At 41.1% G+C, this 27,121-nt stretch overlaps 1 protein-coding gene and 3 long non-coding RNA genes across 5 annotated transcripts; 1 reads left to right on the top strand and 3 right to left on the bottom strand.

Moving 5' to 3' along the window:
- Positions 1 to 8,565: 8,565 nt before the first annotated feature.
- Clk (circadian locomoter output cycles kaput protein Clock) lies at positions 8,566 to 20,337 on the top strand. Of its 2 annotated transcripts, none has more exons than XM_076326024.1 (12): positions 8,566 to 9,305; positions 11,102 to 11,146; positions 11,231 to 11,379; positions 11,450 to 11,541; positions 13,072 to 13,276; positions 13,470 to 13,565; positions 13,645 to 13,720; positions 13,814 to 14,052; positions 14,112 to 14,353; positions 14,766 to 15,173; positions 15,914 to 16,075; positions 17,223 to 20,337. In XM_076326024.1, the coding sequence occupies exons 1-12, from the start codon at positions 9,265 to 9,267 to the stop codon at positions 17,637 to 17,639; spliced, it is 2,172 nt and encodes a 723-aa protein (XP_076182139.1). In that variant the 5' UTR covers positions 8,566 to 9,264; the 3' UTR covers positions 17,640 to 20,337. The 2 variants fall into 2 exon arrangements, with proteins under 2 accessions (XP_076182139.1, XP_076182137.1); XM_076326022.1 differs by having other exon boundaries at positions 8,668 to 9,305; positions 15,902 to 16,075.
- Positions 11,336 to 12,436, bottom strand: LOC143154151 (uncharacterized). Its single transcript, XR_012994003.1, has 2 exons — positions 11,978 to 12,436; positions 11,336 to 11,880 (listed from the first exon to the last, which is right to left on the bottom strand). It is a non-coding gene; the product is annotated as an uncharacterized LOC143154151 (long non-coding RNA).
- On the bottom strand, positions 12,443 to 16,876 carry LOC143154150 (uncharacterized). The gene is made up of 4 exons (XR_012994002.1): positions 15,886 to 16,876; positions 15,488 to 15,547; positions 14,764 to 15,360; positions 12,443 to 14,301 (listed from the first exon to the last, which is right to left on the bottom strand). It is a non-coding gene; the product is annotated as an uncharacterized LOC143154150 (long non-coding RNA).
- A 2,780-nt stretch (positions 20,338 to 23,117) lies between the features above and the next one.
- LOC143154149 (uncharacterized) lies at positions 23,118 to 25,754 on the bottom strand. Its single transcript, XR_012994001.1, has 2 exons — positions 25,476 to 25,754; positions 23,118 to 24,446 (listed from the first exon to the last, which is right to left on the bottom strand). It is a non-coding gene; the product is annotated as an uncharacterized LOC143154149 (long non-coding RNA).
- Between the last annotated feature and the right edge of the window lie 1,367 nt (positions 25,755 to 27,121).

The raw sequence follows: 27,121 nt of genomic DNA, 5'->3' as shown, positions 1-27,121 counted from the left end.
GCGAAACTCTTTCACGCTAAACGAACGCGTTACGAACAATACCCGCCTCGAACACAGGAAAACGCGAATCGTGCCGTTCCTAGCCGCGATACAGATGAAAGATCACCGAAGAGGATTTACACGTCCGTTGAGGAATTTCGAAGCTTCGAAGAACGAAACAAAGGATATACAAAAATGAAAAAAGAAAAAAATACACGGAGGAGACCCCCTCCTCGCCGCCCCGCCCCCCTCTCCTACCCCCACCAGTTATACACTCCCGAAAACCCGTACACACCCGCCCTCCCCCCTAGCCCCGTCCCAGATCTTCGTTACGATTGAATACACTCGTTCGTCCGATCACGCGGCAAAGTTCTAACCCCCCAATGCTTGTTCTGTCCTAGCGACACGTAGAAAAGCGAACAATCACCGTGAACGATCCTCGTCGACCCCGATAAAGAAAGAGAGATAGAGAGAGAGATGAGTCGGTCGCACGTGAATTACAAGAGTTGAAATTCTATACACTATTTAGAAAGTAGAAGCGTTCCCCGTCCGTAAACGACGGATACAGTTAAACTATAATCCCCGCAACCTTAATCCGCCACGCGGCATCGTTTCCGAAACTCGACGCAACGAACACACAATCTCCAAGCGCGCTCGTGGTTTTTCCCTACTCTCCCCGCTTATACGTACGCGAGCTGAAGCACCACTCGCGAAACGCTTTCATAGAACCTTTGTAATCCATAAACACGTACACGAGAACACCTACCGTTTCGAACACACGTACACACACACACGTACACACAATGTTGAACTAGGTACGCGTTTTTGATCATACACACGTACACAAACGCGCACGCCTGAGCTATGCTAAGAATAGAATGTTATTACTATACGTATATTTATCGCCACGTGTTTATACTCTTAGAGATATAGTCGATTCCCGCTTAAGATGTTAACAACGTGCCACTTTTGCTGAACGCTAGTTTCGATGCTCCCGTTTTGTATCAGCGCCCCTATTTCACTCGTCGTTTCCGTCTTTCTTCGAATTTTCTTCACCGAGTACCGGAGATTTCCGGTCTCGCGTTCAATGTTTCGTCGTCCATCGTCGAAAAAACCAGTTCCAATTTTTTTCCAAGGAATCGTCAATTCTCCGACACGTTGGCTACCGGTGTTGTCCGTTCGATGCAAAGATAGAACGCGTGGAAGTCAATCGCGCGACTGCAGGAGGATCGTATCGGTATAGGCTTGTTCCACGAGTAGGTTCGGATACGATAGAATTTATTCGAGTTACTATTTACGTGTATAAGTAGTAATAGTTCCTGTTGAAGTTTCTAACTGGTTCGACCTGCAACGAACCGCAACTACTTGTCCAGAATGGCGTGTCTCAACAACGGACCACCGAATGCACGATCGCGAACGATTCATTTCTTACTTACCGTTATTTCGAACGGACACGTTCGCTTATCATTATCGTATAACCGACACGTTTGAAACAGAGCTACGCGAATCTTGTTCAATTCTTTGAAGAAGATTCATTGAGACAATTCTTTTACGGCAATAACTACCCAACGCGTTCGATTATTAAGTTCGAAACAATTCGATAAGAATTTATCATACGTAAAAGAGAGCCGCGAGAATATTTAACGAGAGTATTCGATGGATGTGTTTTCCTCGAAACATTGAAATATCGCGCGAAGCACGGATCGAGAGCCACTGGTTCGAAACATCGGTGCCGAGCCACCTGGAACGGTGAAATTAAACACAGTGATAGGCCTCGAACGAACCACCATTGTGTCGTGGTGCAAAAATTACTTTTTTTTTACGTTCTTGAAGCGTACCTACCGCGACGTGTTACACGGTTCCTGAAATTATGAAGATCATTATCGAAATACCAGAAGGGATCGTAGAAAGCGGAACCTGAGAGCCAACGTGTTGAAAGTACTATTCGAATCTTCCTTTTCCGCGAAATTCTGTGGCAGTCGATCGTTACAGTGACAGTTCCATACTATATATCGAGATTTGCGACGATCGACGAAGTGACGAACTCTTGTCCCCGGAAATGTTCATATAGAGAATCCGAAAGAGGGTCGAAGAACGTTAGAGCGTGCAATGCTCGACAAATTGAACGAGAAATAACTCCGTGGATACCTGTTTCGATTCGAATTATTGTTTCAGATTCCCTGAAAAGATTTTTCATTTATTGGAAAATTATACTATTAATTTATCGACGATATTCTCTCTCGATTCGTGTTTAACTTGTTCGCATCGGACTCCCGAGATATATCAAATCTACCGAATATCTTCGCTTACGAATAACGTGAAATTTGTTTTCAAGATTCGCGAAAAGGAACTTTGATGCACGCGTAACGGATTAATTTTTAAGAAATCGAGATTGTCTTCGTAGCATAAAATTGCGTACACTTGGAATAAATCGTTGGCTGAATGAAATTTCTTATTTGAAAACAGTTCTCTCGATGTGCAACGTCGATAAAGTTTTGCGATGAATTCGTACGAAAACATTTTTTACGAACGCGCGCGTAATTGACATTAGCGAATAAAAAATATCTTGCAGCCCCACCGGAATCGATTTGCACACCTACGTTAATAATTATCGCGTGCTACGTACCGCTTCGTTCTTCGACCGTTTTGTTTGGATCGCATCGTGTACACGTGTTCAGCGTGACCGAACGAAAGGTTCCTAACTCTTGAAGTTCCTCGCTTCGTTTAAAAGAAAATCGATGAAAATTCGTTTCGTATCGTTTCGATGGTTCCTTGAACGACGATGGAGCGTCTTCGAATCGGCAACGCGTGCAATCGGGGCGCTCGATCCTCGCAACACGAGAGCACCTACGTTTGAACACTTTTTCTCTGGGTCACGCATATATTGCCCATTAAATGTTAGAGTAGACCTTTTCCCGCGGTATTAGCGATCGATGCCTGTAGCCTCGTGAAGAAACAATTCGGTGTGAATCACCTTACGTCGTTGTATAGTTTAAATATGGCTTGATCTCCTCTGTCCTAACCTCGCCCCTGTCATGTCCTTCTGATATAATAACACGGTCGCCCCCCTTGACTACAAGTTTTCTAAAGAGGAAATTATTGAACGAAACTAGGAAAAGAGCGAGAAGAAACAATCGACGGAAAAAAACGCGTAAATTCGATACCGACCTATTGGGCATCCGCGAGATTTATTAAACGACGCGAAAAATGGAAAAACGAAAATGGAAAAAAAAGTAAAGAAAAATTACGTAATACTTTAAGGTCATGGATTTATAAAAGTATTTACAGTTTTACGAGTAAAGAGAATCTTCTGTGGCAGCATAATATACGGAAAATTACTAGTTCGACAACTTAAACTAATCGTACGTTGGGGACGAGACCGAAGGGTTCCCGGTGAGCGCTTCGCAAGCAAGACTGTCCATCCGAGAACCCTCCGGAACGTTGCGTCTTCCGACAGTGATGTAACTATTAACATGTAACCCCTTAACGTTGTATTTTTCCGGTGGTAGCCCGAGCGTTCGCGCCGAACAACTGTCCGCGAAACCGTAATGGCCGCGAGCTTTGCTCACTCGTTACGACGATGTACAAGGTGTGCGCCGAAACGCGTAAACGAGCAACGGTGCTCGCCGCGAATTCGAGGGCTGCACTAGCCATCGGCAGTTTGTGATATATTTAGTAAAACAAATTTAAAAAAAAAATGGTTGTTATTCAAATTAAACGAAGAGAGAGAGAGAGAGAGAAAGAGAGAGAGAAAGAGAGAGAAAGAGAGAGAGAGAAAGAGAGAGAGAGAGAGAGAGAGAGAGAAAGAGAAGAGGAGCGCCTAGCGGTTTTACATCCACACAAACACACCAAATGGATTTGGTAACGTGACGCGCGTACTGCTGAGAGAAGCAACATGTTTCACGCTGAAGATAAATCTTTATAGGGCATTCCGTGGTAAAGAACGGACAGAGTGGTTGCTCCGTCGTGGTTGTTCTGCGTTCGTGGTGTATCCGGAAGCGACATGGTTCTGGCGAACGCCGAGAACGATGAACAGTGGTGGCGATTCGTCGCGGCTGCTCTGGCCGTTCGACGCGATTCGTTGTCACGCGAAACGAATTTTGTAACGACAGAGGGCGCCGTTTGTATCGAGACTCACTACCCGCGAGAATAGAATAATTTTATACAACCGTTCAGAGAACCGGGAACGCAGACTTCGAGCCGTCGCTTCGTACCGTGTAAGTCTTCTTCATCATAGGTTTACCAGCACTCTCAGCAGCATCGGCGTCGTCGATCATAAACTAATTGTAAATTTTAGGTACTACCGCGCGTAAAATAGGGGAAAAACGAAAAAAAAGAAAAAAATATTAATAAACAAACAAACAAACAAATAAACAAAGTGAACAAAACGAGAGAAAAAACAAAGCGATATGTAAGAGGCGTAAACACTATCGCGGTGGGGAGGAGGAATAAGAATAATAACAAACAAAAAAAAAAAATGGAATAAAAAATAAAAAAATGATAATACACATAACAACACACACTATATATTGTAATATTATTTTTCGAACATAGTAATGTAATGTAGAATATAATATATGTATTATATATATTATATATATATTATATATATATAATATGATACTGTAACGATCATTTCGTGTAGCGCCAAGGCTGGACGAAGTGTTTTCGGTGGTTAAGAGAATTAATTAAGGTGGGCCAGAAGCGTCGGTGAGCCGAGTGGCGCGGGGTCGCGAGCACATATTTTTACCAAGGTTTTTTCGAATATTGAATCCCCCTCGATTCCTAATCTAACGAGAACTTGAAACGAACGAAGAAAAAAAAAAAAATAAAATGTACCCGCGCGCCACTATCGCTTCCGCGCCGATTTTCTTAGCGTGCGGCCGCACGATCGGTCGTCGAGCGAACCGCACTCCGATTCAAGTTGCGTTCAACAGCCGAGGTTGCGCGACGATCGAAAACGTTGAACGAGCGAGCGAACGTACCGCGAGACCCCGCGACGTCGCTCCGTTCTTTCCGATCGATCCCTTCCCCCTCGCGCTACATTCGAGTTCTCCTAGGGATTCGAAACGCGAGCAGAGCGGTGCCGTATGTGCCAGCCGGCTCATTGATAACGAGAGGACAGAGGACGAAGGAAACGAGGAAGAAAGGAAATCCTTCTTCCAACGAATAAACCGATCCTCGAGCGTTCGGCGACCGAGCCGCGGTAAATTTTTCAATTCGTCGAATCGAAGATTGAAACGAAGGCCACGCGGCACGCGAATGAACGATCCGCGTTGAATCGAGGTCGATACGACAAGATTAACCAGGAAAACGATCGACGAACCGGAGCCTTCGACTTTTCAATCTTTGCGCTCGGCGCGTGCGTATCCTAATTTTTCAACGTCCACGAAAAAGGACGAAGAGTCGAGCAGAGAAGCGTGTACAGTGGGGGTGGTTGGTTACTATAATACGAATAAAATGAGAAAAGGAAAGTCAGTCCCCTTTCCCGATTCCCTGCCCTTTTGCCTCTCCCCTGGTTAACTCCCGAATCCTTTCTGTCCTATTTTTATGCCCATCACTTTTAGAAGCTCCTCGAATGTCGGCCCGAAATGGAAATAAGAGTAAAAAAAAGAAAAGAAAGAAAGAGTAAGAAAAATAAGCGAGAGAGAGAGAGAGAAAGAGAGAGAGAAAGAGAAAGAGAGAAAGAGAGAGAGAGAGAGAGAGAATACTAATAACGATGCGTTTTTTCTAATTGTCGAAGAAATCGAGTTCAAATTCGACGACGACTTTTGTAATACGCGAAGTTACTAATACTAAGTTGCGTTCAAACGAATACATTCACACTCGGATACACATACGTATATATTTATGTACATATATATACATACGCATGCTAAAATACGATGGGTATGTATGTACATGGATATATATAGATATAGATTATTGGCCATCGAACGCGCAGATCGAAATTCATCACCTCGAACAGTTGGCGACTAAGATAGACCTTTTCTTTTCGTTTTGTTTTTTCTATGCAGTTGTTATATTCGATGTTTTGTTATACGAATATGCTGGCATGTTGAATTATGGGTGGAGAACCAAGAACCGCGAAGCTGGATAATTATCTATTTTTTGCGAGGCACAATCTGCTCGTGACGGGTTAGTGAAATTGATTTGTTTCTCTCGGCACGTTTCTTTCGTCGAATCGCAACAAAGTCTGTTCAAAGAAGAGAAGAAAATGAAAGTGAAGGAAATTTTTCCTCGGTTCGTTTCGTTGGCCGGTTCTACGCGAAATCAACTTAAAATGGGACAAGCGTCCGCGTGTGGCGTTCAAATCAAAACGCGTAGGTCTCGATGTCACGGTTCACGAAACAATACGAGCAGCTTGCGCGTCACTTTTAATAGAGAGATGAAATAAAAACTGTACGGACTAGAGGAAAATTAACATTGTGATGTTTACTGATCAAATATGTCAAAAGAAAAAAAAAAGAGGAGGCCCACTGGTTGAGGCCCGACATTTCTGAGTACACTATAAATAATAAACATTATGTAAAATTTATGCCTCGTTGTTTCTATTTCTGAACCCCTCGTCCCCGTCTCCTTTACTCGGATGATAATGAGTTGGTCTCACGGGAGGGTCGATCAATTGTCGTCGGCTTATAGTTTCGTTTAAAGTTTACAGATTCGTGCTTCGAGAGACCTGCTTTGTTCTATTAAAAGCAGTCTACCTTAACAATACGTTCGCTAGTTTCAACGATACGAAAAAGTGTCGCACCAAATTCGAGAAATAATTCGAAAATAAATCATTTAAATCATTGGACAATCTGTGTTATTCTAAATCGTCTGCGTTCAATATAACTAACACCTAGCTAAATAACCGTACAAATTCAAGAAACAATGCGGTAACAAATGTAGCGAATTATATTCTTTCGATGTATCCAATGTTTAGCCAAAGAATCGTATTTTTCGTTCGATCGAACGGACAGTCGAGTTAACTGTCAAACCTTCGTAAAAGCAAACTGAGTATGACAGCAATTACTTATTTGAAAACAATTGAATTTTTGATCGATCTTGATTAAGCGGTCATGTTAGATCCGAATCAGACTTTACGCGGGAATCAATTGTACGATGGAATGTTTCCTTCTGTTGTTACGACAGATACAATTGCTTCTAAAGCATATAGGTTGAATAAAACATAGTCTACCCTACATACCCCAACATTCTCTACATTCGAGCCACACTTATGATAAATTATACGTGGAAGATCGTAGCCAATTTGCTCATATTGTTTGCTATGTAATTAACGATTGCATTACGCTGCCACTGATGACACAATTCGTAATTACTATTCTCTCGGTTCCACGTATGGAGACCGATCCTAATCATGTCCCAGGCACTCTCCATTTATACAGAAGTATCGATTATCAACACTTTCCTAATATACGATGAAACGATCGTGTTTGGATCGCTGTTCGAAGAACCAACAGAGAAGAAGGATTTAGGAAGGAAGATGGAACGAGGCAGAGTATCGATGCTTCGACTTTCTCGTACCATTCCCCGTTCGTTTTCGGACCATTTAATCCACTCGTTTTCCATTTCGTTCTCGTTTTCGTAGTGCAACAGTGAAGAGGAGTAGTGGGGAAAGCATCCAGCAGCATCCTCATCGAGTGGATTTGATCCAGCTCGCATCGAGAGAATACTACGATTAATACTATAGACATCATAGACCGAATGTTCAACGATAGTTTGCATCCGACGAACCGATATACCAATCGTAAGGTAGTGGTTTCTTAGCGCACCCTAGATTTAAGAATGGTGTATCCAACAGAAGACTTTTTTCCATCCTTCCTTTCCGTTACGAATTCCTAAATTATGAGACAATAAATGGTTACCTTCTAACCATTGGTTAGAAAGAAACAAAATTTCACGTTGTAACATTCGTGCTGGTATGGTATGAAAGTGTCGTCCTCGAGGAACCGAAGAGAAAATTGAATCCACGAGGATGCCTGGTGCTAGAAGAAGCTGTACAAGGATCATTCCTAAATTGTCGAGCTAGAAAAGTATCCACTCGCCCCATACGTGTAACATATTTTACGTATTTAACCAATCTTCCACCTTATCGCTTACAATTATCAATTTTAACTCACCTTGATAAAAATCTTAATCGATAGATATTTTCCAAATTATACATCTTAACTCGAAAGTATCTTATTATTTCTAGATTGAACCCAACTTGAAAGTATTTTACTTAAAATTTCTATTGAAATAAATTAGAATCTTCGAAACTTCGAAACCCATTGAATGCATAAAATATGTTAAACATTCGAATACTCCGTCGAGGACCTGTGTTAAACGTGTGTATCGTGGCGTTGAAACGAGAGTGTAATTCACGCGATATCGGTAGCGGCGAATTACGCGCGCGAATCGCGAATCGCGACTCTCGGCGTACGCCGGTCGAGTGTTACGCTTGGTGTCTAGGAGCTGCATGTGCAACCGGTGCGATTGGTGCAACGTTCGAAATAGTGCAACGCGAGCCGGCCAATCGTCGCGACGTCGAGATCACGGAACGGCGCAATGTGCCTTGACCGCTCACCTCGACGTACGCGGTTCCATGATGGCAGCGCAACGATAAGTCGCGACTGCGCACTGCCGGAAAATTCTCGGCGTCCATGATCCGCTCGCGGAAAGTTTGCTTGAAGTTAGCCGCGGTTTTGCTTTCCTATCGGCGCGCCCATCCATCTCGATCAGCTGCATATATCGCGAAACCTCGCAACGAAAAGAAACGTAAGAACGCATCGAACGTCGATCGGACACATTCGTTTCCTCTCGTAAACACCCGTTTCGGTAACGTGCTAGACATCTACGTGATATTTCGCGCAGAAATTCGCGAAACGGTATCGAGATTTCCAGCTTCGAAATCCCCGAGCATGCGTTCTCCCGTTTCGAGCTGGTGGCCGTAAATCGAGCCGATGCAACTTCAGACGGTGCAACGGACCTTCCATTGCAAAGTCGTGGTACGCAAGCGTCGCTACGTATGTACGTAGGCTGACTCGACTGATCGTTAGAGACGGAGACGATCGGTGCGCGCGTGCGATTACCAGCCGAGAAACCGAGGTGAAAAATGTGTCGATGTTGCTCGCGGAAGTGGTACTCCGTACAAGTGAATTACTCAACGCGTTCGACGTGCAGCCAAGAGGGAAAGCCTCGAGGGAGCGAGGAGGGTCGCGAGGAGGTCTGAACCGCGGTGCAACGTGTTGGGCCGCGTAATACGCATAGGCGCGTGACAACATACGTGGACGAAGTTACATGGCGAGTTACTCGCGTGGACGATCGTCTCGACAATCCGAGTGAGTGACGCGCGAATACACGCCGTTCGACGAACATGCGATCTGGAACGATTCGACGTCCCGACGCGCAACGCGTTCCGCGTTCCGCGGCCCCTTAGCTATCGATGGTTGACTCCTTCCTCGAGTGTTCGATTATTCGGTACGTTTCTCGATTGTTGCTCGCGCCTCGTTGAACCCTCGTTTCGATCCGTTTCCATTCGCTGGAGTCGATCATCGATTTTCGAACGCGTTACGATCGACTCGAGTGTCCGACCACGACTGCCCGGATCCACTGCCCTCGAGAAATCATCGACGTTGAAAAATCGATGTTCACGATCGCGCTCTTCCCCATTTTACCGCTACCTATCTATCGCGAACCAATTACAACGCGTAACACGCGACCACTTTTCGTTTACGTTGATCCGGTTACTCGATTATTATCGATCACCGTGATTTATGTAATCGACTATGTATCGGAGCGATTAGAATTCGTGACGATCGAGAGGCGAACGATTACCGCGCGGTGCGCGACACATCGATTCACTTTGCGGAACGATTTACCGAAATTGAATAATTCTTTCGCGTTACGACGAGATGCGTTCGCGCGATAACGTCGTCCGTGTCGATTTCATTTCATCGATTACGAATGGTTATTGCATCTAGCGTTTTGTTATTCAAAGAGATGAATTTTATTTTTATTCGTCTTTTAATTATTCGTCTCGTACGATACCCACGATGAAACGTTTTATCGATTGGGAATTGTACGATGTACGTAGAATTTTATTACGAAAGCTAACGAAAATTATTTCCATCGATCCGTTGATATTCGAATTGATACGATACACCTATCGGAACGAGTTTGAAATTAAACGATCGTATCGTGTTTCGATACGTCAAATTATTTTTATCGATTTTTAATTTTCTTTCGTATCTTCTGTTTCATTGATACAGCCAACGAGTTCAGTTCGATGATTTATATTTGATACACGGTTTGAGAATACGATCGCACAATTTCCCTTTATAAAATTTCCCTTATAAAAGGTCACTTTCGGTAATCGCGCGAAACACCATTCTCCTCACCAATATTGATTCCCAAAGATGTTACACAATAGGCGGTCCGTAATATTGATTCGATCGTAACGCACGTGTTTCTCTGTGTCAACCAAACTGCCATGGTCAAACACGATTGCAAGTTATATTCCCTTGGATACGTTACGAACGCTTACATTTGTTTAAATCGGGGACGCAGTTCATATATGTAAAAATAATATACTCCAGACGAGATAGCTAGAATAGAATTTTCCAAAAAAGAATTGATCCAAAATACATTTTTTCCATTTTCAAGAGTATGTAATTTTTAAAAATAAATCTATGTTGTTTAAAATATAAACTAAATCTGTATTAAATTGATTTAATATTCGTTTAAATGAATTTTATAGATTCGTACGTTTGTTTAATTCGGTACGTTGAAATTATTTTTTTTCATTGTTATGAAATCTCATTTAATACGCGTTTTAAAATTAAAATTATCGACAGTAACTACGTAAATTAATTCATACCAAATAAATGTATATTGATTGAATTTAACGAAGACAATGCTCAGTATTCGATGAAAAAAACTGATTTCAGATAGGAATGCTAGAAAAAGTACTTGTTACAAAAATACCTTCTATTGTTCCTTTACAGTTATTAATGTTTACAAAATAAGCACACATTAACGTATCCGTCTTATTTTATAGCAAATTTATAACTTATCGCGTATTAATTAATTTAATACTGTCCTTTCTGCTTGACTAATTTACGAGTTTCATGTTCAGTGACACAATGGACGATGATATTGACGATAAGGATGACACGAAGCGGTGAGCGCTCGATTAAAAATCTGTCGTTTAAGTTAAGTTACAAGACTCTTAAAGCGTTATTAATTGCTAAATTCGAATTATTAGGAAATCGCGGAATTTAAGCGAGAAGAAGCGTCGAGATCAGTTTAACATGCTCGTGAACGAGCTTGGAAGCATGGTCGGTTCGAACGCACGGAAAATGGATAAATCTACCGTATTAAAATCTACGATATTATTCTTGAAAAACCATAACGGTACGTATTGTTCAAATAACGGAAACCTTCTATTTGGTATTCGTTTTAAATCTGTAAAACCGATTTACAGAAATAGCTGTACGATCAAGAGTGCACGAAATACAGGAAGATTGGAAACCGTCATTTTTATCGAACGAAGAATTCACGCATCTCATATTAGAGGTATGACTATCACAATAGAGTAAATAGTACTAATTATTGGTGCTCTGACGATTAACCCTTTGTGGTCCGAACGATTTTTGGCCTTTCGTTCCAACTAGTCCGTACGCATTTACAGTAACTCCTCGATAAAAGTTACAAATTCGGGTCGGCTCGGAGACTTTTAACGAGTATGGTAGACGATTTTATTCCAGAAATCGACCTTGCTTGCCCGACGAAGGTAGTGAGTGGAATACACCGAGAGTGAGCGAGATAGAGCAACGGCGAGTGAGTCTCACAGTACATGCGTACAGTGCCCGAAACTTCGAAGCGATGCAGTACGAGTATCGGTGTTCCAACTACCTATGCAAATTGATAAATACAAAATTTTAATTTTCGTTAATCCTGGATACAACAAGAATCACTCTTGACAAACATATCAAATTGGCAACGCTCTTACTTCTATTATAATTTGTCGCTATACTTTGCTCTGTAAGCGGTGTATCTTCATCTTGCCTCCTTCTATTTACACAAATCCTTTTAAACATTATTTCATACACGGATGGCGGTTTGCTGTTTGAGCGTAAGGCACGATATCATGTAAACGTAAAAAGAAAAATTTGTATTGTATTATAGAGAAAGAAACACAAACTCTATAAATATATATACAATTGCAATATTATACAGATATTAGCAAATTCAACGTAGGACCGCAAAGGGTTAATAATTCATTGAAATATTTATCCGCTGTTAGAACAGTTGCAGAACGTTTATATAAATTTCGAAATTTTATTCAAACCTTTAACATTAAAATTTATAGATTCGTCGGTAGTGCAACCGACGAAAAAGATAAATTTGTTCCAAACGAACTGGATAAAAAATAAAACCGAAAAGAAAAACGTTTCGTTCATTTTACGAAGCCAATTCGTTTCTGCGAGAGGAATTTTAAATACAAAAACGAAACCAAAAATATTTAGTATAATAGAATGTAAATCTTAATTGAAAATAGAGGATATTTGTATCATAATAGGATACAAACTTTTATTAATATAATTTTTCAGTTACCGGTGTCCACTTGTAACGTTTTGTCATTGATTTAAAAGCATCATTTATACATTAGCGACCATAAGTTTGAGACCACCTCTTTCACTATTACGTTGTATAAAATAGGGAGTAAACAAGTATAATTACCATTTGTCTATAATTGCAATTTACTTTTGTAACCTTTATAAATTCCATAAATCAAAATTATATAACAATATATTGACAAGTATAAGTGAAACGTTTACATAGAGACTGTCTTAAACGGTGCAAACTTTTATAAAGCTGTTATAATAAAGTAAGGAAAAGATCATACACGTCTCGGTAAAAACTGAAAGTTCTTCTTTAAATAGAAATAGAAGATTTAAACAGTTGTTAAGCTGTCAAACTTATGATCGATTTTGTAGAGTGATAACAAAAGAAAAACCTTGCAGTTCGATTAGTATGAATTTCAACGACGTGTTGACTGAAGTTTTTAGTGATGAAAACACAAGCGACATTTCTTTAATGTAGGCTCTGGACGGTTTTATAATGGTATTTTCTTCAAGCGGGCGCATTTATTATGTGTCTGAAAGTGTTACATCTCTACTTGGGTATCTTCCAAACGAGCTGGAAAACACAATCATCTATGATATTACTTATCAAGACGACCAATCTCCCCTTTACAACGTACTACTGAATCCTGCCAACACGAAAGATCGACCAAATATTAAAAAAGGTAGACGTGCTTGAATCTGTCGGTAATTATGAATGTGAACCGAGTCGAAAGTCTGAAAAAACTTAAATTTATTACCACGTTGCATAATATGTAAAGAAATATTTAAACAAAATACCTGTATGTCGCTTTCATAATCACCTGTAAATCGATAAAATACTAACTAACGTGATAACAATACCGATCTTATTTCCAGAGGATCAGATATCGTTCTCGTGTCACATTAAAAGGGGTGGCTTAAACGTTCAAGAAAATCCTGTATACGAACTCGTTCAATTTGTTGGATATTTTCGTATGTAATTAACAATACTTTGCGATCTATTCTACAATTACGGAAGTATAAGTACTCATTTATCTTTCGTTCGTTATAGGCTCCGATGTCGACGCGGAGGTAGACAACTTACTTCCAAACACGAAATTCGGCAACACCGGTGGAATGGACATGAAGTAATTTCCTTCCGCGTTAACAAACTAGCCGTAATTGTATCGACAGTGTTGCCAATAATACACACTGCATTGAATTCGTTTATGCCCCCTTAGATTAGTTTTCGTGGGTACAGGACGCCTCCAGACGCCTCAGTTGATCCGGGAGTTGTCCGTGATGGATAACACGAAATCGGAATTCACTTCACGCCATAGTCTCGAGTGGAAATTCCTGTTTCTGGATCATCGAGCACCGCCGATCATCGGGTATCTACCGTTCGAAGTGTTGGGCACATCTGGGTACGATTACTACCACGTGGATGACTTGGACAAGGTCGTTACGTGCCATGAATCGCGTGAGTATCGACGAGTAGAGAAAAACTTGAAGCCAGAATCGAAGGAGAACCGTTTGCAGTGATGCAGAAGGGCGAAGGAACCTCCTGCTACTACAGGTTTCTTACGAAGGGCCAACAGTGGATATGGTTGCAGACCAGATTTTACATTACGTACAACCAATGGAATTCCAAGCCCGAGTTCATCGTGTGTACGCATTACGTCGTCAGCTACATCGATGTGATCAAAGAATTGCGCAAGGAGTCGGTGAGCTTCAACAAGGATCAAAATCAAGATGTGCTGATATCGGTGAAGCAACAACAGGTAAATCCAAATCACAGATTAATCTTGAACAATCTAGGCTCGAATATCGTTACAATCGTTTTAAGTTCTAATACACGACGTGTCCTTTTCGCAATAATTTATAGATTTTTAACGATGTAATTCACTAGTAGAGTTTCTCGAAAAGAATGTAAAAATGACGTTTATTTTCTTCGACGAACAACGACTATCTGAACAATTATTTTTACAAAAGAGACAAAGTTGTGAACAAAAAAAGAAATGTATCCTATGCTACTAGCAAGTGGACAATCTTTGTTTTCACACTTGAAAAATTAAACGTTTCCCGTTGGACAATGTTTTCTGCCATTTTTAATCTTTCTGGCCGAAATATGCGAACCGTCATTGTTTTTTCAAATTGTTTCTCACGTGTAATGGTTGAAAATTATGCGCACAGGTGACGACGTCTTGTCCCGTTCCATCGACGCAATGGCCGACGAAATCATCCAAGACGTCCAAGTCGGTAGCATCCAACACACGACCACGTCATCACGTCGAAAGTTCCGATAGTTCTTCAATGTCCACCTCTATGCAAAGTTCTCCACACTCGCAGATTACGCATGTCTCGCGATCGAAGGGCACTCCGGCAAGCAATTCGGTCCCATCGAAGGCTCAGCTGACCCAGATCGACAACAGGCAACAGCAACAGCAGCAGTCTCAGCAGCAATCTCAGTTCGAGGTCGATCAGAGTTGCATCAACTTCATGGAACAAGCTCAGTATGCGACGATTAATTTACAGCCGGTAGTCAGTACAGGTTTCGCAGCTCCAACCGCGCCAATTATTTCGACCATACCGACCCACGAGGTGATTAAATAAACTAACAAGTTTGCAATAATATAGTTGCAAATAAATATAATATAGAGATCAGTAACGCGATATTTTTAAATAACACTCGTTACGTCTCTCCGGGACAATGTTTCTCAATATTTTGGATCATGTCTTACTCGAACGTCTCAAAAATTTGCGTGCCTCCTAATATAACAGTCAAGTTCTGAAAAAGTATAATACAAACGAGTACTTTAAATAGAAAGAAGGGAATATATTTCCGAACATTATTTTTTCATAATGCAACAACACAAGTAATTGTCTTTCCTAAATGTAAAAATTGTCTTACGTACCGTATTCGATCGATGTTCGAGAAAGACAAAATGAAACCGCATACTAACAACCCGAATGACCTTAAATACGTATATTTTTTATTTTAAATTGTATACAGTTAGCGTAAACACGCTTATTGCGTATATATCTCCAATATTATTTATAATAAGTATTCTATTTATGAATATCGTTTTAAGAAAAAGTAAATATAAATTTTCGATCCTTTAAAAAGAAAATAATTACGATTTTTCATTCATCTTTTTTCTAATCGTGTTGGTACTTCTCAATTCTGATATTGAATTTTCTTTATTTCAACAAGTTATTGAATTTACGCAATAATTCCATTTTTACAGAGGCGATTAAGCATGTAATTATTGTATAAAATCTTTTCTAATTTTTTCAATCAAAACTGGGCTACCTGCGAATAATTCTAGATGTTGCATCAGCAAGGTATCGTGATGACACCGGCGCAGAATCAAATTCAAGACGAGCTGCAACGCAAGCACGAAGAACTGCAGCAACTGATTGTGCATCAGCAGGAGGAACTCAGAAGAGTGTCGGAACAACTGTTTATCGCTAGATATGGAATTTTATCTCCATTGCTCAATGCAAGTATCTCGCAAATACATTACGTTATAGCTTCCGAAGTCTTTGATGCTTGAACTTTGCACAAAAACTCCCCACGGAAAGTTTTTAATCGAGCAAACTAACACGAAACAACCAAACGTAATTGCGTGCTACAAATTCACGAGCAAATAATTATTCTTGTGTGCAACACAACTGTAAAAGTATAAAAACGTACCGTAAGAGGAAAAATGTTCCATAACGGTAGAAGTTTACGAAACGTTTGTCCAAAGACGTATATGCTCGATAATGCATACTCGACGAAAGCAACAGAATTGTTTCCATATTTTATTTCTGCCTCGTTCTTTTATTACTACACTTGTATGACATAAACGTACTCTATTTCGAGATAAAAGACATTAACGAGTATACTTTAGTATTTCGAAGACGATTCGATTACGGTCGAAAACATTAAGTTTACCGTTGCAATAATTCATTTATACATCGACAATACTGTTGAATGGTAACATTTATTTTTGATAACAGAACCTCGCCTCAAATTATCTTTCCTAACCAATCGAAAATCCTTTCCCCAATTCAAGACCTCACTCCATTACTTGTCCAAATTTCGAACACGTTGCCTCATTCTTGATTAAATCCAAGCCTAAAGATAACTTCTACCCTAGTATTTATCCTACAGTACATATATTTCTTAAAAACCGCCGCTGCGAGCAGATCGATATCAACAGTTTTGAACATCTATCGTACAGGCAGTTTTATACTCTAAATTGTATTCGGAAATAAACCAAGCGTTGCGGAATACAACAATATTAATACGTTCACAATTTGCTCTTATAAACGTGAATATTCCTCTTAAAAAATGTTGCACTTTTAACAACGATTCCAGTTTAATCGCACGAGTAATATTTAAAAGAGAGCCTGTGATCGCGTTACCATTGACGAAACAGTCAAGGAAGACCTGTATTATTAAGTTTTCGCTCGAGCAAATTTATAATAGGCTGTTCAATAAGTTTCGTCGTTCGATAAACGACTGTTACCGTTCAATGTGGTACTACTGTTCGACAAGTTTTATGGAAGAACGAAACTTATCGAGCAAACTAGTACTATACCGTTTAAAAAGTTTTATCGAACAACCCAGTATTTGACAACGAATCGAATGTATTGTTTCAGGCGGGTATACCGTACAACGCTACGAACGCGTGCCAACAAATGAACAGATGCAATAGCAACAATTCGAACGTCCAGCTACCCACATCGAGCAGCGTGCAAGGCGTGAACGTTCTCTCATTGCCGATCACCGTTCCGGTGCCTATAGTGCCTACGGAATTGTTTTCTCATCCGTTGCCGGTCAGCCCGGTGCCAACTGTTTCCACCACGGCTCAAGGTAGCGTCGGTACGATGATTCAACCGCAACAGCAGCTGCAACATCAGCAGCCGCAACAACAGCCGCAGCAACAAGGTCCCGCGCAACAGAACGGCAATCCACCCGATCTCGTGCCTTTCCAAATCTGTCCTCATCAAGCCGACATGCTGTACAATGACATGGAGCCAGCCACGAATCAACAACAGAGACCTTCTCAGAATTGAACAGTTGTTCACATCCATCGTGCGACAATTTCGACCGAGCTCCTTTGATTCGAACGTGTACCAACGAACGAGGAACCGGCCGAGAAACACCGTCACGAAGCTTCGATCGTTGTCGCGACTCTTGCGTAGAATTTCGGAACGTGTTCAGACGAGAAAAGTGAAACGAAGGATTTGATATTTTTATACGTGAGTTGTACAAAAAGAATATTCCGTCTGGGTGACTGGTATCGTATCGTAAACCGTCGACGCAAATTGGACGGATCGCCTGAGATCTCCGCACGTATGTACATTCGTCGTCGTATTTGTAAACGACGAGAATTCGTGTTCGTCCTCTCTGTAAACCGATGTATCGACAGAGGAGAGAACAATACGAGTAGACGTTACGTCGTTGAAACGTGCGATACTTGAAAACGTCCGTCGATAATCATCGTTCCAAAAAAAAAACCCGTCCAATTTATGTTAAAAACGTGACAGTTTGAAATTGCTCTGAACTGCTTCCATTACATATTTATTTATGATCGTATTTTTATTTTCTCTTCGCGTGCCCGCGAAACTGCCCGTTCGAGCTGGATGCGAAGTTTCACGGATTCGTAGAAACGTAGAGGATAGTTTAATTCATTTACAAGAGTACAAAACGCTTCTGGAATTACTTGAAGGTAGCTCCGATTTAAAAATAAAGAAAGTTGAAAAGAAAAATAATAATAATAATAATAAACGAATGTTACGTTCCAGAAAGCCTAATTATTTTTGTTATGGCGTACACGACACGACTAGAGGGGAACGAAGACCCGCGTTTTCGGGAACAGGGTATATTTACATAATATACGTATATGTATATGTGTATGTACATGACGAGGAAAAGGAAAAAGTAATATATTTTGTTGTAAATGTATATTGATAAACTTTTCATATGTATCTGTACTGTAGAGAACGATGTGTATTATACCCGTGAGTGTGGCATCGAAATTGTTATATTTTACGATTGTTATTGGGTGGATTAAGCGTACAGGTAGAATTCACATACATTCCGAGGGAAAATCGCGCAAGGGTGATCCCGATCGCGAGAAACGTGTTTGATCCGCGACTAATATATTAAGACAATAATTTTCCCTGCATGATTGTACAAGATATGAAAACTGATGAAATATAATATATACATATCCAACGTGCAAATAAAGGTTCCTAAAAACAGCGAAATTTCAGTCATCGCACCATTTGTTAATTGAACACCACCGAACGAGAACGATGCTAGTTAACAGAAATTGAAACGATTGTGTTACGGTTTTAGACGTCATTTAAGATACGAAAAAGAAACGATTTCTCGTGAAAAATCATTTCGAAACGAAATATCTTTAAAACGAAACTTTATCCTAAGAGGCGAAATTCTCTGGCTGCACTCTCAACTGGTGTCTTGACTAACCTCTCTAAAACTAATTTTTTCTATTTGCGTTTGTAAACATTTACGATAGCGTGACTGGAAGTACTACAATAATTTTTTATAATTTATTCTAATAAGAATAACTTTACTATTGTACAAATTGTTAAAAATGGTGCTCCGACATCGTGTACAAAATTGTGCTCGTCGTCCGAGTGTTTGTTTCTGGCATAGTGTCACGATTGTGAGGTTGACGATCTTTGTCACCGTTTGACATTGCACATGCGATTAATGAATATCGTAAACGTTAAACGATCAAAGTAGCATCTGGTATGCTTGACTAGAGCTGGGACTGCTTGTCGAATTTGTTTGTATTAGAATATTCGAACGCTTCGTTCATAAAAACATATTCTATGAATAAAATTCGAGCGATATTCGAATAGTCGAGTATCTGAATCGAATAACGCGATGTGAGCTGTAAATCAAGTTCTTTGTGTTCGTCTTCCTTCTCCAATTTTGTAAAGAGAAATTAGCGTGTTTATATTTTTAAAGTCTAAATAATTTTGATGCATCGCACGCTATATTGTGCCCTACCATAGACTAATGTAAGATATTATACGTTACAAATTACGTTTGTATGCAATTTTCTTTGTATATGTTTACGTACATATAAATTATTAGTCACCTTTTAACAATCATCAATGTCACTCATAGCGATGGATATATCGACGAGATATAATATTTAAATATGAAAATATCTAAATACTTTCTTATTGGAGTAATGATATTGTACAGTACAAATATATGAAAATACTGATTATCGAATAGTCGAATATTCGAAGTTTATTCGTGGTATTCAAATACCTATAAAATATTTATTTGACTATAAAATCATTCGAATAGTCCCAGCCCTGATGGTGATGTATTATATTGATGTTTTATACAACAATTGTGACAAACTGAATATATTAAAGGAACAACAAATAAGCAAGGAGTGATCGACAGAAGAAGACGAATTAGGAACATAAATACTCACAAAAATAAGCAAAAAATGTTGTATTAACATCGGTCCGCAAATTATTGTTTTAAATTGTGCGTTACGAATGGAAAACGACTTAAATCCATTTACATTTTTGAAAAAAGATCCACGAATTAACTTCAAAAAAATTAAAGCCACCAAAGGGATTATTCCTTTTACTTTCAGAATGAAAATGTATTCAATTGTATGTGTCACGGTGTCATATTTGTGTTAAAATAAAAGGTAAACTCGTACAAGACATTTTAATGAATAAATGCCCATATTTATCAGGGTAGATTTATGAACTATGTTAACTAGATTATTTGCGAGTATTGTACATCCTTAAATTCTTCAAACCTTTCCTCAAATCACTCTGTATACATGTATGGTGTAAGAGTATAAATACTAGGTGTACAAGTATGGAATGCGGATTTTTTTCCAAAATAACACGTTATTTTCGAAAGAATGATAGAAATAGCTTTATTCAAAGTGTGCTCCAGTATTAGTTAGGCATTTTTCCCATCTTTCGGGCAATTTGTGGATACCGCGCCAAAAAAAAGTCTTCACCTTTTGTCGCGAACCATTCATCGAGCCATTTTCTCACATCTTCGTATGAATCAAAGCGCTGCTCAGCAAGTGCGTGATCCATCGATACAAACAAGTGGTAATCGAAAGGGGCCAAGTCTGGTGAGTAAGCTGCATGGGGTAGAACTTCCCAGCTGAGTGTTTCCAATGTGCCGCGAACCGATTTTGCCATATGTGATGGAGCATTGTCACGGAGAAAATTGACCCTGTGTTGCCTCTTTTGGTATTCCGGTCTTCTTTCAAGCAGCGAATGGTTCAAATTGATCAATTGTTGTTTGTAGCGTTCAGTATTAACTGTTTCACCAGATTTTAACAGCTCGTGATAAAGCGTACCCTTCTGGTCCCACCAAACACAGAGCATCGTCTTTCTGCCAAAGCGATTCGGTCTTGCGGTCGATGTGGATGGTACGCCTGGTTCTATCCATGACTTTTTGCGTTTGGGATTCTTGAAATAAATCCACTTTTCATCCCCAGTAACGATACGATGCAAAAACGATTTCTTTTTGTATCGTGCGAGCGAAATTTCACATGTGCTTTTGCGCCTCTCCATCTGCCTGTCGTTCAACTGATGTGGCACCCACCTGCCGGTGTTCCGAATCTTTCCCATCTCTCGTAGGCGATTAGAAACAGCTTGTTGACTAACGTTCAATTGCTCTGCGAGTTGTTTTTGTGTTCGTGAATCATCTTCGTTCAACGGAGTTTGCAATTCCACATCTTCGTATCTTTTTGGCGGTTTTCCGTGTTCCTTGTCTGGCTATAATGGGCGAAGTATAAAGTTTTGAGCGTTTCTCGTTAGATGGCTTTAGCGAGTCGTATCTCACGATGTATACGTTGCATCTTGTTATTCTATACGGCGACCTAGAGGCGACATAACACTTTAAAAAAAGTTCTGCGACAGATTTGTATTTAGTGAATCCAGTTGTGTATCAGAGCGTTGCAAAATGAAGGTAAAAGAGAAAATTCGATACATGCTCCAGTATCACTACGACCAAGGGGAAAAAGCAGAGCATGCGGCCAAAAATATTTTTCCTGTTTATGGACCCAATACAGTATCGAATGCGACAGCAAAGCGGTGGTTTCAACGCTTCCATTCTGGTAATATGGACGTCGAAGATGAGACACGCTCTGATAGGCCAATCGTCGAAAATGTTGATAAAATCATGAAAATCGTCGAGTCTCATCGGCACCGAGCACTCATTTTATTGTCCAGGAACCGAAGATTAGCCAGAAAACCGTTTGGAACCATTTGGATAAGGCTAGTCTCTAGAAAAAGCTCAATGTATGGGTATCACACGAATCGACGCAAAAGAACCTTTTGGAGCGAATCGATGCCTGCGATTCTTTGCTGAAGCGCAACAATATCGATCCATTTTTGAAGCGGATAGTGACTGGGGATGAAAAATGGGTCACATACGAGAACAACAGGCGAAAAAGATCGTGATTCAAGTGCAGTGAGCCGGTCCAAATGATCGCCAAGCCCGGATTAACGACCAAGAAGGTTTTACTGTGTGTTTGGTGGTATTGGAAGAGAATCCTCCACTATGAGCTGCTTCCATCGGGCCAATCGCTCAATTCGGATCTATACTGTCATCAACTTACCAGATTGAAGCAGGCGATCGACGAGAAGCGTCCAGAATTGGCCAATAGGAAGGGTGTTGTGTTCCATCAAGACGCACGTATCTTTAACGACGCGACAGAAGTTCCAAGAGCTTGGATGGGAGGTTATTTCGCACCCGCCGTATAGCCCAGACCTGGAATTAAGCGATTATCACTGTAGAAGCTTGCAACTGCGTTTTATGGCGGGTCCGTGCTTCGGGTTTGTTAGAGAAATTGTCCACATGGCTACGGTAAGGGCCCGTCACCGAGGGTCAGGTTTATTTGTTCTTCAACCCGAGGCACGGAGTAAGCGATGGCTATTTCCCGTCATAAAACACTGCAAGCACTTGGACAGAGACCCTCTGCACAGCCTGGCACGCGAGGCCCTAGCGCGGCCTTGTTGCGTCACTTCTAGATGCTGGAAAATTCCAGCCCAGGCCTGCAGGGGTTTGGACACCCTGTCTACGTCGCAACGCCCCTACCTAAGGCCATAGCAATGGGCATGTCTTCGATTCGGCGGGACTAGGACCCGCCGTAATTGGTCAGTCATTCGTCGCCACCCACCCTTAATTTAAGGGAGTAGGGCGAACCGAGGTGACGTTTGCACTGACCAGTAAAGTTTAGATGAGTGTACGGCTAGTGCGTACGGCTAGCCAGTGTATGTCTAGAGTGTACGGCTAGAGTTTTGGCCTGAACACACGGATAGAAGTGTGCAGCTTCCTGCGTTAGTTCTCATCAGAGAACTTCTCATCAGAACTTGCACTCCTCGAGGGAATTATCAGCAATTCCTCGAGCAACAACGTAATCTTGGACCTTCGAGGAAGTTCGGCAGCCGGCTTGTACATCCAGTGAGGCGCCGTGTGTGAGGACAACGCTCAACACCTCCCTGGACATGATAGCAGCAAGCGGCGGAGACCTCGAAGGCGGCATTACAATCTACATTGGTCCAGCCCATCGGACAACGATCAACCACAGTTAGTCCTTCCAACGGGAAGGTGGTCCTTCGAGCAGCTTATAGTTGGCACCATCGTGCAAACACACTCAATGCTCGAAAGATCTTCGAGATCTACCACGAGCAGCTACACCTCCACTTGCAGAAAAAACATGTTGCGAACCCAGGGGAGGGATCTTTGCCTCCTTCGTGAGTCAGCTCCACGCTCGCATATGCTTCTAACGCGGTGTTGAGAGAAACGGGATACTCCTGTAGCGAAATGTAGGCGTCGCGTATTTGCTCTTCAATCGGGCCCACTAACTTTGAAAGGGTTTCACAGCCCGGTCACCCCTGCTTGTTACATAAGCAAGTGACCGGCCGTCTAGGTGGTAATATGTTGCAAACACAGAAGGAGGTTTTACTTCTGCCTCTGTGGAAGCCACCGATCGCAGGACAGGACCCTCTCCTCCGTAATCCTTCGTAAGTCGTGATCACGCTTGTGTAACCATACCAAAAACCGATAACATTCCTTTTCGCACCCGTTCCCATAACAACGCATGAGACTCTTTCCGCTCCCATAACAACGCACGACACTCCGTACGACAGACCGCTGATAACCGAAATTCCTTTTGCATACGTTCCCGTAACAACTCATGAGACTCTTTCCGTTCCCATAATGACGCACTCCTTACGTAACGCAGGACACTCAAGACAAGAACAGATATAAAAACCCGACACATAAGAAACAGATCAGTCTTGACCCGTGATTAGATCCGCACGAATCTGTGACCAAAGGTACCGCAATTAAAGTGTAATACAGAAGAAAATAATAAAGAGTTCGATCTCCCGTTGGAGATCTACATTTTTTCTATCAAATCCTTAATTATTACGTGACACTTGCGTAGCTCGCAGGGCGAAGGCCTGGGGAAATGGGGAACTACTTTCGGCGGCGTCGGCCACTTCCTTCTGAATTGGGCTCGTGTAGGGTAAACGGAACCGACCTAATAGGACCAACACCACGGTTCACGTCTCGTTTGTCCCAATTTTACCCCTTTTTGTTCGACAATGTAATATTGCTCGACAGATCTAAACGAGGAAATCGAAGGAACTTTGATTCCTTCTATCTCTGCGGTTTAGTAATTTCGTTTGTACTGCGTGTCGAGGGAGATCATTGAAACCTTGATTCCATCTACCTCTCTTCGGGTCTTCACTCGCAGCAACCACCACGTGGCGAGACCTGGTAAACGGTATAGCTCGCTACGAACGAAGATTCTTCGTCACGACTGGTGCAGAGCTAATTGCCTGCAAATTTAGAATAGTTAGTTAATATATAAGAAACAATTGAATACTTTATGAAAGAACATTTTCATAATTCGTATGAAAGTTTGAGTATGTTAACGAAACGAAAGAATGGAATTGTTGTTTTACCTATTATTTTTTTCCATTTCCTTAACCCGATCCTATCATATTACCGAAACTCTCTTAAACGATATCTCCTCGACTATCGTGTACTCCTAATACCAAAGTTCCAAAATTGTCTCGATTTGCCAATCCGTTAGCACGTTATACGAGTGTGAAGCGAACGGTGTCGTTTAGGATGTCCGAAACAACACGCCCCGTGCTTATCCCTTCTTTTGCTTGATGTGTTCCTCAGAATGCGTTCACGAGGAATAATTTTCGTACGTCTAACACACAGCCGGGATAAAAGAATCGGGATACAACGAATAGCAGTTCCAAATTATCGACCGTTTGAAACAGATTCTTCGTTGCACTACGGTTCTTTGTGGAACTCTCTCTATTTCTTCATCTTCGCGCAATTCCCGCATCTTGTCTGTCCCGTTTCATGAACAAACATTCACCGACCGATTCGATTTGCAAGCAGTCACGCGAATCACAGAGACACGTCGCGGATACTTGAGAAAAAAACCCGGTGCTTCTATGCGATCCAACCCCGAGATGTTTGAAAATCCAATGGTCATCCACCGATGGATGTTTGTCCCTTTTGTCCCGTTGTGGAATTTTACGAAATAAAGCTCACTGCTTACACAGCACGATCGACAGAATCCGCAGACGTCGAGAAATCGTCCCGAAAAAATCTTTTTCTTATCGCGATATCGATGTTTCGTACACCAAAGTCAAGGTCAGCGTGATCCCAAGACAACGCACCACAGTCGTTTCGGTAAATTGTCGATGTTGCTTCCGCACCGAAATGACTCAAATCGCGAAAGATTTACTTAACGTCTCGAATATTCGGTGACGAACAACAAAGAGACCAAAGGACGAATTTTGTTTTTCTTCTTGTGAACAGAGTTCGCGACGAAATACACTTACTCGTACGTAGGGTGCCAACAGTCACTGAGCTGCCTTGGCGTCAAAGTGAGGCCTCATTGGATGAAAGCGAAAGCAGCGTGGTCGGGGTCACGGTTAACGCGCCAATCGATGCGCGCCATTGTTGTCCTCGCGTTACTGTTTTATGTTCCTACCTCATTCCAGCGTCTATGGCCGTCCTTGTCCGTCTCGTAACTGCCGGCGCTGCATGCACGAGCGCGCGTTTTACTTTCTGAGGCCGACGAGGAAGCTTGCGAATAATTCTCGTGGGGAGCGTGCGCGGTCACGTAATACATACACACGACTGTCAGATACCCCGGTTGCAACGACGACGTTTCAACGTATCTCACGACTTACGCAGAAATCGTAACGAGATAATGCTACCCAAATTGAAACTATTTTCTATGACAAAATTTATATTTTGAAAGCTACATTCCAGTGCTTTAATAATTCTATTTAGAAAGCTTGCTAAAATGACGAGGTCAAGAATTCTAAATTTTCTTTATATGTAAGCAGGAATAATGATGTTTGTACACATACGATTTGGGCTTAATAAACTAATTTTTATTTTCTTAACTCTCTGCAGAAGTACAAAACCAAAAATTACTCAATTCTTAGTTCAAAATTTAAATAATCCGAAAAACACATATGGCAGCATCTACGGCAAAACGTCCAAGTTTGTCGAGAAATAGTTCGTGAGAGAAGAGCCAGATGGCGACGTACGTGCTGTTAGACCATGTATTAGAATGTAGCGGACAAAATGTAAGGAAATTATTGCAACGGTAACGAAATTGGAACTAAAACCTTCTATTTTTTTCTCACCTTGGCACGTTTTACCGTGGTCAACAAAAAGTAACGAAATCGCCATCAAATTTTAAAGGTTGCCAAAATTCGAGCTGGCGTTTGTCCCATTAAAAATCGAGGAACTCGCATATAGCTCCATGCTTGGGGAAAGCATAATCATTTTCCTTTAACATAAGCGTAACTGCATTAGAATCTAATGATTTTTAATTGTCCCAGCCAAATCTTGGTAAAAGTTGATGATTTGTAAAAAAAACAGAAGCGACCGTTGGGAAAACGATTTGTACCATTATAATCTCTCAAATTTCTACTTTCAAATGCAAGAGGAAGTTCCGAAAAAGTATTTCGTGAATAATTCCTTCACAATTTCGTGAAGGATTCCGAAAACCGTTTCCGCGTTATTCGAATTTAAAGCGAATGTTTAAATTGGGCGGGAAACCCAAAACTTGTCCCAACTTTGATGCTCCGAAAGGAAAAACCGAGGCGGCCGATAGAAAAACGACTTATACAATTGTAATCTCGCGAGTTTCTATTTGCAAATGCAACAGGAAGTGTACAGATTTCTAAAACCGTTTGCGCGTTTTTTTAATTTAAAGCGACCCATGATGATTGGACCAGCCAAACCTTGGGAGAATTTTGATGGTCTGTAAAAGGAAGCAGAAGCGGCCTCTGGGATGGCGACTTGTTCCATTATTATCTTCCAAGTTTCTACTTTTAAAGGAAAAAAGAAGCGTTTAGATTCCTAAAACCGTTTGAGTGTTATTCAAGAAAGTATTCAAAGAAACTATTCGATCGTGTACTTGGTCCCTGTTCAAAGTTCTGATACAGTTACGAATTTCAATCATTTT

This window comes from Ptiloglossa arizonensis, chromosome 13 (assembly GCF_051014685.1).
Source record: "Ptiloglossa arizonensis isolate GNS036 chromosome 13, iyPtiAriz1_principal, whole genome shotgun sequence".
NCBI classification, from domain to species: domain Eukaryota; kingdom Metazoa; phylum Arthropoda; class Insecta; order Hymenoptera; family Colletidae; genus Ptiloglossa; species Ptiloglossa arizonensis.
This window is presented reverse-complemented; position numbering and strand designations above follow the sequence as displayed.